Below are 13,177 nucleotides of genomic sequence, written 5' to 3' on the forward strand. Positions count from 1 at the left end.
TCTCTTATTTTAGTCTTTGGCTTAAAATCTAATTGATCTGATATAAGGATTGCCACTCCTGCTTTCTTCTGATGTCCATTAGCATGGTAAATTCTTTTCCACCCCCTCACTTTAAATCTGGAGGTGTCTTCGGGTTTAAGATGAGTTTCTTGTAGGCAACATATAGATGGGTTTTGTTTTTTTATCTATTCTGATACCCTGTGTCTTTTGATTTGGTCATTTAGCCCATTAATATTTAGAAATATTTTGATAATAATATTTATGTTGTATCCCATTAGTATTTGACCTTCCAAATCAGCTCTTTCCTTCTTTAATTTCAGTAGTACCTTAGAAAATTGTCTTCTCTGACATGTAACCTCCCCCAGTGGATACTGCCATTCTGAAAAAAAATCGAAATTTTTCTTTTTTAAAAGATTTTATATATGTATTTGAGAGAGAGCGTGAGAGAGAGAGTACGAGCAAAAGGGGGAAGAGGGAGAAGCAGGCTCCTCATTGAGCAGAGAGCTTGATGTGGGACTTGATCCCGGGACCCTGGGATGATGACCTGAGCCAAAGGCAGATGCTTAACCAACTGAACTACCCAGGTGTCCCCCAAATTGAAATTTTCTAGATTTTCAGTTTCAGATAAATTCCTCAAATGTAAGGTTGAACCTGTATGTTTTTCTATCACTCTTCAATGTCATTATGATTATTATGTTTTTCTCTCCTTTCTTTCCACATTCTGATTCCATTCCTTTGTGTTTTCTTCTTGGAGTAGGTGCCATAGCAATGGAGGCTCTGTGATATTGCCAGTGAGCTCATTGACTCATTTGTCTTATTCAACCTGTCAGTATGTAGTTGAGCTCATACAGTAAAGCTCTGGGTTTGAATATCTCCAAGCTTTAATGCCAGTTTGGATATCCCAGGATAAAGTTAATCTGAAGCCAAACAGGACATTTTTTATTGAAGAGGAAATATCCTTTGGGCCTGGAAGTCATTGCTTAAGGTAGGAGTACCCAAGGGAAACCAGGTCCTGATGAGGTGTTTGGATTCAAACACTGGGAAGCAACCAGTTTTGGGCCTGAAAGGCATTGGCAAGAAGTGGTGCACCTGGGGTAAATCTCATCTTCTTGGGCCCTCTTTTTGCCCAGTGAGATGTTGCCGAAGTGATGGCAGGTAAGCCCCAGGGGCTCTAGAGCCAAGCTTTGCTTTAGTCAGTACAGCCCAGAATATTTAGGTTCCCATCTTTGTACAGCCTCCAGAGGCTGTATGTAAAAACTCTGAGCGTTGCTATGTCCCCTGTGGAATTTAGGTGAAAGAGAGTGAAGTGGCCAAATATGCATACTTGGTTATTTCCTAATTGAATTTGTGGGTTTTTCTGTTTGTTTTCTCTTTTTAAATTTGAGTGTAGCTGACACACATTACATTAGTTTCAGCTGTGATACATAGTGATTTGACAAGTTTATATATTATGCTATCCTCACCAGAAATGTAGCTACCATCTGTCACCATGCAATGCTATGAAAATATCATTGACTATATTTCTTTTGCTGTGCTTTTTATTCCCATGACTTATTCATTCCAAAACCGGAAGCCTGTATCTCCCACTCCCCTTCACCCATTTTTCCCATCTTCCTACCCCACTCTGGAAACCATCAGTTTTGTTCCCTGTATTTATAGGTTTTATTCTGCCTTTTTTTTTTGCTTATTTATTTTTTTAAAAAATTCCATGTATAAATGAAATCATATAGTATTTGTCTTTTTCATTCTGAGTTATTTTGGTTAGCATTATATTCTCTAGGTCTATCCACATTGTCAGAAATGGCATGCTTTCACTCTTTTTTATGGCTGCATAATACTCTGTTGTTTATATGTACCACATCTTCCTTATCCATTTGTCTATTGACAGCCACTTAAGTTGCTTCCATATCTTGGCCATTATAAATAATGCTGCAGTAAACATAGGGGTACATGTATCTTTTTGAATTAGTATTTTCATTATCTTTGAGTAAATACCCAGTAGTAGAATTATTGGATCATGTGGTATTTCTCTTATTAATTTTCTGAGGAAACAACACACTATTTTTCACAGTGCCTATGCTAATTTACATTCTTACCAACAATATATGAGGGTTCGTTGCTCCATATCCTTACCGACACTTGTTATTTCTTCTGTTTTTGATTTTAGCCACTCTGACAGTATGAGATGAAATCTGATTCTGGTTTTGATTTGCATTTCCCTAATGATGAGTGATGTTGAGTGTCTTTTCATGTGTCTATTGCCCATCTGTATGTCTTCTTTGGAAAAATGTCTACTCAGGTGTTATGTCCATTTTTAAATTGGATTTTGGGTGTTGGGTTGTATAAATTCTTTATATATTTTGTATGTTAACTCTATATTGAACAATCATTTGCAAGTATCTTCTTCAGTTGAGTAGGTTGCCTTTTTGCTTTGCTGATGTTTTCCTTTGAAGTCCATGAGTTTTTTATTTTGGTCCAGTATAATAGTTTATTTTTTTTAATTTTTAATTTTTTTTTAAATTTTTAAATTTATTTTCAGCATAACAGTATTCATTGTTTTATTTTGCTTTTATTTCCCTTGCATCAGGAGATACATCCTTAAATATGTTGCTAAGGCTGATATCCAAGAAATTACTGCCTATGTTTTCTTTTAGGGGTTTTATGGTTTTGATTGCACGTTTAAGTCTTTAATCAGTTTTGACTTTATTTTGCATACGGTGTAAGAAGTGGTCCAGTTTCATTCTATTGCATGTAGCTGTCCAGTACCATTTATTGAAAAAGCTCTTTTTCTCACTGTATATTCATGCATTCTTTGTCATAGATTAATTGACCACATAAATATGAGCTTTATTTCTTGACTCTTTATTTTGTTCCATTCATCTAGGTGTCAGTTTTTGTGCCAATATTATACTATTTTGATTGCTATAGCTTTGTGGTATATTTTGAAATCTGGGATTGGGAAACCACCAACTTTGTTCTTTTTCAAGATTGCTTGGCTATTCAAGTCCTTTGTGATTCCATACAAATCTTAGGATTATTTGTTCTAGTTTTGTGAAAAATATGTTGATATTTTGATAGGAATTGCACTGAATTTGTAGATTGCTTTGGATAGCATGGATATTTTAACAATATTAATTCTTATCCATGAGCATGATATATCTTTCAATTTGCAGTTTTCCAATTTTTTTAAAATAGGGCACAGATAATAACAACTCCAGAGGGTTGTTGTGTATAATAGATAAGGTGACTATTCCCAAAACATATTCACTGGAATAGTTTCAATAAGGTGATTTTGGGGAAAAGGAAGTTATCCTGTCAAAATTGAATAAAGCTCCATACTAAAATATTTATTTTGATGATTCATAATGTTTATGATGTTGTTGAAGCCTTCATGAATATGCTTAATTTGGCATAACCTATTACTTGCTTTATTTAAATATAGGACTTCTTTGGCGGGGAGGGGAAAGGAGAGGGAGAATCATTTTGTCTTTTATTTATTTATTACAATTTTTAAAAATTTTATTAACATATAATGTATTATTTGTTTCAGAGGTACAGGTCTGTGATTCATCAGTCTTACACAATTCACAGTACTCACCATACCACATACCCTCCCCGAAGTCCATCTCTTAGCCACCCCATCCCTCCCATCTCCCTCCACTCCAGCAACCCTCAGTTTGTTTCTGATTAAGAATCTCTTATGGTCTTTCTCCCTCTCTGGTTTTGTCCCATCTCATTTTTTCCTCTCTTCCTTCATGATCTTCTGCCTTGCTTCTCAAATTCCACATATCAGTGAGATCATATGATAATTGTCTTTCTCTGATTGACCTATTTCACTTAGCATAATACCCTCTAGTTCCATCCACATTGTTGCAAAAGGCAAGATTTCATTTTTTGATGGCTGCATAGAATTCCATTGTATATATATACACCACATCTTCTTTATCCATTCATTTGCTGATGGATATCTATGTTCCTTCCATAGTTTGGCTATTGTGGACATTGCTGTTATAAATAGTGGGGTGCATGTGCCCCTTCAGATCACTACATTTGTATCTTTGGGCTAAATACCTAGTAGTGCAATTGCTGGGTTTTAGGGTAGTTCTATTTTCCACTTTTTGAGGAACCTCCATACTGTTTTCCAGAGTGACTGCATCAGCCTGCATTTCCACCAATCGTGTGGGAGGGTTCCCCTTTCTTTGCAACCTCACCAACACCTGTCATTTCCTGACTTGTTAATTTTAGTCATTCTGATTGTATGAGGTAATATCTTATTGTGGTTTTGATTTGTATTTCCCTGATGGTGAGTGATACGGAGCACTTTTTCATGTGTCTGTTGGCCATCTGGATGTCTTCTTTGCATAAATGTTCATGTCTTCTGCCCATTTCTTGATTGGATTATTTGTTCTTTGGGTGTTGAGTTTGATAAGTTCTTTATAGATTTTGGACACTAGCCCTTTATCTGATATGTCATTTGTGAATAACTTCTCCCATTCTGTGAGTTGTCTTTTGGTTTTGTTGACTGTTTCCTTTGCTGTGCAAAAGATTTTGATCTTGATGAAGTCCCAATAGTTCATTTTTGCCCTTGCTTCTTGCCTTTGGTGATGTTTCTAGGAAGAAGTTGCTATGGCTGATGTCGAAGAGGTTGCTGCCTGTGTTTTCCTCCAGGGTTTTGTTGGATTCCTGTCTCACATTGAGGTCTTTCATCCATCTTGAGTCTATTTTTGTGTGTGGTATAAGGAAGTGGTCCAGTTTGATTTTTCTGCATGTGGCTGTCCAATTTTCCCAACAATGTTTGTTGAAGAAACTGTCTTTTTTCCATTGGACATTCTTTCCTGCTTTGTTGAAGATTAGTTGACCATAGAATTGAGTGTCAATTTTTGGGCTCTCTATTCTGTTCCATTGCTCTATGTATCTGTTTTGGTGCCGGTACCATACTGTCTTGATGATTACATCTTTGTAATAGAGCTTCAAGTCCTAAATTGTGATGCCACCAGCTTTGGTTTTCTTTTTCAACATTCCTCTGGCTATTGGGGGTCTTTTCTGGTTCCATATAAATTTTAGGATTATTTGTTCCAGTTTTGTGAAAAACAGTTGATGGTATTTGATAGGGATTCCATTGAATGTGTAGATTGCTTTAGGTAGCATAGACATTTTCACCATATTTGTTCTTCCAATCCATAAGCATGGAACATTTTTCCATTTCTTTGTGTCTTCCTCAATGTCTTTCATGAGTATAATTTTCTGAGTAGAGATTCTTTGCCTCTTTGGTTGGATTTATTCCTAGATATCTTGATGGTTTTGGGTGCAACTATAAATGGGATCGACTCTTTAATTTCTCTTTCTTCTGTCTTCTAATTGGTGTATAGAAATGCAACTGATTTCTGTGCATTGATTTTATATCCTGGCACTTTACTGAATTCCTTTATGAGTTTTAGCAGTTTTGGGGTGGAATCTTTTGGGTTTTCCACATAGAGTATCTTGTCATCTGTGAAGAGTGAGAGTTTGACTTTTTTACTGATTCAGATACTTATATTTCTTTTTGTTGTCTGATTGCTGATGCTAGGACTTCTAGTACTATGTTGAATAGCAGTGCTGATCATGGACAGCCCTGCTGTGTTCCTGACCTTAGGGGAAAAGCTCTCAGTTTTTTCTCAGTCTGGCCAGGGGTTTATCAATCTTATAAATTATTTCAAACAACTAGCTTCCAGTTTTGTTGATGTGCTTTACTGTTCCTTTGGTTTCTCTTTCACTGATTTCTGCTCTGATCTCTATTCTCTTCTCCTGCTGGGCTTAGGCTTTATTTGCTGTTCTTTCTGCAGCTCCTTTCAGTGTAGGATTAGGTTGTGTATTTGAGACCTTTCTTGTTTCTTGAGAAAGGCTTATATTGCTATATACTTTCATCTTAGGACCACATTTGCTGTGTCCCAAAGATTTTGAACAGTTGTGTTTTCATTTTCATTTGCTTCCATGTATTTTTAAAAATTATTTTTTTAATTTCTTGGTTGACCCTTTCATTCTTTAGTAGGATGGTCCTTAGCTTCCATGTATTTGAGTTCTTTCCATCTTGTGATTGAGTTCTAGCTTCAGAGTATTGTGGTCTGAAAATATGCACGGAATGATCCCAATCTTTTGGTACAGTTGGGACCTAATTTGTGACCCAGGATGTGATCTGTTCTGGAGAATGTTCCATGTGCCCTGGAGAAGAATGTGTATTCTTTTGTTTTGGAATAAAATGTTCTGAATATATCTGTGATGTCCAACTGGTGTAGTGTGTCACCTAAAGCCCTATTTCCTTGTTGATTTTTTGCTTAGATCATCAGTCCATTTCAGTGAGGGGGTGTTCAGTTCCGCTACTATTATTTTGTTATTGTCAATGTGTTTCTTTGATTTTGTTATTAATTGGTTTATATAATTGGCTGCTCCCATGTACAGGCATAAATATTTCCACCTCCTTTCTTTATTTTTTTTCCATCTCCTCACTTTAAATCTGGAGGTGTCTTTGAGTCTAAAATGAATCACTTGCAGACAGCATATCAATAGGCCTTGTTTTTTTTTCAATCCAGTCTGATACCCTATGTCTTTTGATTGGGGCATTTAGCTCATTTACATTCAAGGTAACTTCTGAAAGATATGAATTTAGTGCCATTATATTGACTGTAAGGTGACTGTTACTGTTTATTGTCTCTGTTCCTTTCTGGTCTGTGTTACTTCTAGGCTCTCTCTTTTCTTAGAGGACCACTTTCAATATTTATTGTAGGACTGGTTTGGTGATTGCAAATTCTTTTCATTTCTGTTTGTCTTGGAAGTTTTTTTTTAATCTCTCCTATTTTCAATGACAGCCTAGCTAGATATAGTACTCTGGGATGCATATTCTTCTTGTGTAGAACCCTCTTTTTGTCTTTTAAAGATTTTATTTATTTCAGAGAGAGCACAAGTGTACCCAAGCTTGAGAGTGGGGAGAAACAGAGGGAGAAGCAGGCTCCTCACTGAGCAGGGAGTCCTGGTGCAGGGCTTGATCTTAGGACCCTGTGATCATGACCTGAGCCAAAGGCAGATGCTTAACTTACTGAGCCACAGACACCCCATGGAGAGAGAGAATCTTAAGCAGGGTCCATGCCCAGTACAGAGGCCAACAGAGGGTTTGATCTCACACCACAAGATCATGACCTGAGCTGAAATCAGGAGTTGGATGCTTAACTGACTGAGCCACCCAGGTGCCCATAGAACTTTTTTTTTTTAATTGAGGAGACCCTTCCCTACCCTCTTCTATTAACTTCACATGAATTATCACTTGAAAAATATTTTGGAAAATTTGGAAATAATATTTATAAGTGATTTCTCTGTGACCAGCAGCTGATAAATGCTCACATAGTGCATATTATTTAAATAAATGAAGTGGGCTGAAATTCTATCCTCTGTATTTGAGGAGGTAAGAATTTATTACATAGTTTGAAAAAAATGTAACTTTTTGGCAGTGGTTGAGGGAAGTAAGGGGGAAATTTTGAAGACCAGAAATAATCTATTGAGTAGGATAGACTTTTATTTGTATCCTTATAAATAGTTCATCTCTTAAATAGACAAATCAGAAAAAGATTTCAAATTCTTTTATCAAAATATTCTTATTAAATCCTGAATTCAACAAAATTTACTAGTCAAGTTGGATTTCATTCCATAAGTGGCAGCAACCTGAAATATCAGGTGAAAGTTTTCCTGGGATATGGGGTGTCTGATATGTAAAGAGTCTGTTAATTGTTACATTAGTTGCTTACAAATGCAGAAACCACACACCTTTAGAAAGAATCAACAGGACATTTTATTAATTGCCACACAGATTCATTTCTTTTCCCAACCTACTAAGAAATCTTGATGACCATAGAATGAATAAACCATAAATACCCAGAGGGGACTCATAATTAAAATAATCAGAACAATATTAGCATCTTATACCTCCCTTAAAGATATTTTAGAATAAGTTAATTTTTAAAAGGTTTTTATTTATTTAGTTGTCAGAGAGAGAGAGATAGAGAGAGAGCACAAGCAGGGGGAGCAGCAGGCAGAGGGAGAAGCAGGCTTTCTGCTGAGCAAGGAGCCCCATGTGGGACTCCATCTCAGGACGCTGGGATCATGACCTTAACCAAAGGCACACGCTTAACTTACTGAGCTACCCAGGTACCCCTAAAATAAGTTCTTAATTAAGTTTTTTTCTTCTATCAGTAATTTGTCCAAGCATCTGCCAGCCACTCAATTCACTTTGCTTCTGTGAAATAGAATAAAGAATTTTTTTTATGAAACCCCCAGAAATTCTGCCCCTCTAAGACCAGACACCCTCAAAACCTTAGTTCTTTCCTGAAGGATGTCCAGTTACAGTTACACTTCACTTTGTGAATGGGATGACTTTCTGAAGCCTATAAATGTAATACCATAAGTTGGGTCTTATTTCCCTTTTACCTTTTATTACATTTTAGAAAGTTAGACTTGAAAAAATAGATGGCAAATGGTTAAAATAAAATGTATATTCAAATCAAAAATTGAGATTATACATTTAAGAAGATATGACCTTTAGAGGCATTTTGGATAATACTTAAATACATCACATAACAAAAGTACTGAAATAAAGTGTGGTTCTAAAAATAGTCAATCAGTGATGAATAGATAAAGATGTGTTATATAAATATATGTATATATGTATGTATATATATACACACATATATATAATACTATATATAATATATATATATATATATATAATGAAGTATTACTCAGCCATTAAAAAGAATGAAATCCTGTTATTTGTAATGACATGGATGTAGCTAGAGGGTATAATGCTAAGTGAAATAGGTCAGAGAAAGACAAATGTCATATGATTTGACTCAGGTGGAATTTAAGAAATAAAACAGAAGAACATAGGGGAGGGGATGGAAAAATAAAATAAGAGAAAAGTAGAGAAGAAGTTAAACCATAGAGACTGTAGGAAACAAATGGAGAGTTGCTGGAGGGGAGATGGGGGGGGGAACAGGGTAGTTGGGTGATGGGAATTAAGGAGAGTACTGGATGTAACCAAGTGCTAAGTATTACATACAACTGATGAATCACTAAATTCTACCCCTGAAATTAATAACACTATATGTTAACTAGATTGAATTTAAATAAAAATTTTTAAAAAATTACCACTTCATGTTAAAAAAAAAAGAAAAATGTCTTAAGAAAACTGAACTCCTCTTAAATAACTGAATTTCTTAGGAAGTATAAATCTACTTTGTATTTCAGAATTGGAGCAATACAGAAGGGCGTAACATAGGTCATAAGCTTGTTTAGGGATTAACTGTTTAAACTCTCCTTCACTGGTAGGTACTGACTAAAAGGAAAGATTTCTATATGAGAAAGTCCAACCTTGCAGGTATGATCTTATCACTCTAACTCCAAAGAATGTTGCATTTTACTCTAAGGATTTTAATGAAACAAATAACCTTAGTTGCATGTTAAGTAGATCAGAGAAAACTCAAAATAAGAATTAGGAAAAAACATGTGTTAGAGAGGATGTGGAGAAAAGGGAATCCTCTTACACTGTTGGTGGGAATGCAAGTTGGTGCAGCCACGTTGGAGAACAGTGTGGAGATTCCTCAAGAAATTAAAAATAGAGCTTCCCGGGGCACCTGGGTGGCTCAGTGGGTTAAAGCCTCTGCCTTCGGCTCAGGTCATGATCCCAGGGTCCTGGGATCGAGCCCTGCATCGGGCTCTCTGCTAAGCGGGGAGTCTGCTTCCTCCTCTGATAAATGCTCACATAGTGCATATTATTTAAATAAATGAAGTGCCTATCTCTCTGCCTCCTTGTGATTTCTGTCAAATAAATAAATAAATAAATAAATCTTTAAAAAAAAATAGGGCTTCCCTATGACCCTGCAATTGCACTACTGGGTATTTACCCCAAAGATACAGATGTAGTGAAAAGAAGGGCCATCTGTGCCCCAATGTTTATAGCAGCAATGGCCATGGTCACCAAGCTGTGGAAAGAACCAAGATGCCCTTCAACGGACAAGTGGATAAGGAAGATGTGGTCCATATACACTATGGAGTATTTTGCCTCCTTCAGAAAGGATGAATCCCCAACTTTTGTAGCAACATGGATGGGACTGGAAGAGATTATGCTGAGTGAAATAAGTCAAGCAGAGAGAGTCAATTATCATATGGTTTCACTTATTTGTGGAGCATAACAAATAACATGGAGGACAAGGGGAGTTAGAGAGGAGAAGGGAGTTGAGGGAAATTGGAAGGGGAGGTGAACCATGAGAGACTATGGACTCTGAAAAACAATCTGAGGGTTTTGAAGGGGTGGGGGGTGGGAGGTTGGGGGAATCAGGTGGTGGGTATTAGAGAGGGCATGTATTGCATGGAGCACTGGGTGTGGTGCAAAAAACAATGAATACTGTTACACTGAAAAGAAATAAAAAATTAAAAAAAAAAGAATTAGGAATTTTGTGACTATTGTTTATCTCTAATAGGATTAAGATAGATGGTAAATATAAAGGGCCAAACATTAGTTAGGATTTAACTCCCTTTGCTGCAAATCTAGTGTCAATTAAACTGTTTTTACTTTTATTTTTTGTTCTTTTTTAATTTAAATTTTGTTAGTTAACATATAGTGCAATATTGGTTTCTGAAGTAGAATTCAATGACATTACTTACATACAGCACTCAGTGCTCATCACAGGTGCCCTCTTTTTGGAGTACTCATACTGTTTTCCAGAGTGGCTGTACCAGTTTGCATTCCCACAGCAGTGTAGTAAGGTTCCTCTTTCTCTGCATCCTCACCAACATGTGTTGTTTCCTTAGTTGTTAAGTTTAGCCATTCTGACTGGTGTGAGGTGGTATCTCATTGTGTTTTTGAGTTGGATTTCCCTGATGACAAGTGATGTGGAGCATTTTTTTTTTCATTTGTCTGTTGGCCATTTGAATGTCGTCTTTGGAGAAATGTCTGTTCATGTCTTCTGCCCATTTCTTGGCTGGATTATTTGGTTTTGGGTGTTGAGTTTGAGAAGTTCTTTATAGATCTTGGATTCCAGCCCTTTATCTGTTATGTCATTTGTGAATATCTTCTCCCATTCCATAGGTTGACTTTTAGTTCTGTTGATTATTTCCTTTGCTGTACATAAGGTTTTATACTGATGAAGTCCCAAAAATTCATTTTTGCTTTTGTTTCCCTTGCCTTTGGAGATGTGTCTAACAAGAAGTTGCTGTGGCCAAAATCAAAGAGGTTACTGGGTGTGTTCTCCTCTAGGGTGTGAATAGATTCCTGTCTCACATTTAGGTCCTTCTTCCATTTTGAGTTTATTTTTCTGTAAGGTGTAAGAAAGTGGTCTGGTTTCATTCTTCTGCGTGTGGCTATCCAATTTTCCCAAAAGTAACTATTGAAGAGACTAAGAAAGTTTTATTTATTAAATAAAACTAGTCCCATCATGTAGTGATGGATATTTAAGATGGTGGTCAGCTTTATTGTAACAGTTCTCTAACCAAAATTATTGAATTCTCTAGAAAATTGTCTTGCTTACATTTTGTTAAGATAGGTTGTGGTGGAACTAGATTCACTCTGACTTCCGATTTATATTTTATGGATAGGTATTTCCATCCCAAAGACTTTCCTTAGGGCAGTCTTCATCTCCTTATTCCTGAGGCTATATATTAGAGGATTACAGAAGGGTGTTATCACAGAATAAAATAAGGTTACAATTTTCTGCACTTGTACTGGGTGTCCTGATCCAGGACTAACATACATCACCATGATGGAGCCATAAAACAGGGTGACAACTGCCAAATGAGAGGCACATGTAGAGAAAGCCTTATGTTTGCTTGCTGCTGAGGGCATCCGTAGCACAGCCACAATCACCAGAGCATAGGAGCAAAGAATAAAGAGAAAGGTGCCAATCATGAAAACAGCATTGAAAGTAGAGTAAATGAACTGGGTGGTGGTGTCTTCAGAACAGGACAGCAACATCAATGGGACAGGATCACACACAAAATGGTTGATGGTATTTGGGCCACAGTAAGGCAACTGTGAAATTAGAACAACTGGGGTTAGGAAGAGGATGAACCCACATGACCATCCAAAGATGACAAGGCCAGTGTACAGCTGTTTAGTCATGATGCGTGGGTAATATAGAGGACGGCAGATGGCAAGGTACCTGTCAAAGGCCATGATGCAAAGGAAGAAGCCCTCATCACACCCAAATGAGAAGAAGAAGTAGAACTGTGTGAAACAGCTCACAAAAGAGATAGACTTGCTTGTGGACAGGAAATTGGCCAACATATTAGGGACGGTCGTGGTGACATAACACATTTCCAGGAGAGAGAAATTCCCCAAGAAGATGTACATGGGGATGTGAAGACGCCGGTCCCACTGCACAGCACAGACAATGGCTGCATTCCCCATCAGAGTCAGGGTGTAGACTACTGAGAAGAGCACAAAGTAGAGGAGCTGCATTTCTGGGCTTGAAGGAAAGCCCATGAGGATGAAGTGGCTGACGGAGTTGGTGGTTTCTGTGCTGGACACATTCATTGGTCTGGAAGACATGGGAGATGACTTAGTTATTGCACCTAATGGGGTACGCTGGTTCTTCTTGAAAACACCAAATTCTTTTTTTTTGATAAAGTAATAAACTGAGGTTTCTATTAAAGCAACAAAGCTGTGATCATCATAACCTGTTTCCCAAGAGTATGATTTCATTTTGGTAAGATGTAAATAATAATATAAATAAAAACATGGTATGGAGCAATCATTAAGCTAGGTTAGGATCCTGGATTACATATTAGGAGTGCTAAGTTGAAATTTCCTTTTGAAGTATAATGTAAAATTATTTTGTCATACTTAGTAATATTGATAATATCAAATGAAGTACTACTTATATTAAGACATTTCAGAAAGTTCTGTCTCACTGAGATATAGTGAAAGGGCACAGGGACTATTCCTTTTTGTTCTTGTTTATGGTATTATAAAGTGATGACTGAAACAGCTCTCTAGTTCGTTACATAGTTCGTTATATGACCAGACATGTTTGCTATGTAAAAAATGTTTTCCTCTCCATCCAGCCTGTTGGATTTAGCTCCAGATGAGGAAGAACCTTACACTTTGGCACCTAAAATTACCCGTAATTTGTTGTTATTGAATAACAGCTTAACTTGT

General features: G+C 36.8%; 1 protein-coding gene across 1 annotated transcript; it reads right to left on the bottom strand.

The window, feature by feature from the left end:
- Positions 1-11,599: 11,599 nt before the first annotated feature.
- On the bottom strand, positions 11,600-12,568 carry LOC125104402 (olfactory receptor 11G2-like). The gene has a single exon (XM_047737039.1). The coding sequence runs from the start codon at positions 12,566-12,568 to the stop codon at positions 11,600-11,602; it is 969 nt and encodes a 322-aa protein (XP_047592995.1).
- Positions 12,569-13,177: the final 609 nt, after the last annotated feature.

The sequence above is a fragment of the Lutra lutra genome, chromosome 7, assembly GCF_902655055.1.
Source record: "Lutra lutra chromosome 7, mLutLut1.2, whole genome shotgun sequence".
NCBI lineage: Eukaryota > Metazoa > Chordata > Mammalia > Carnivora > Mustelidae > Lutra > Lutra lutra.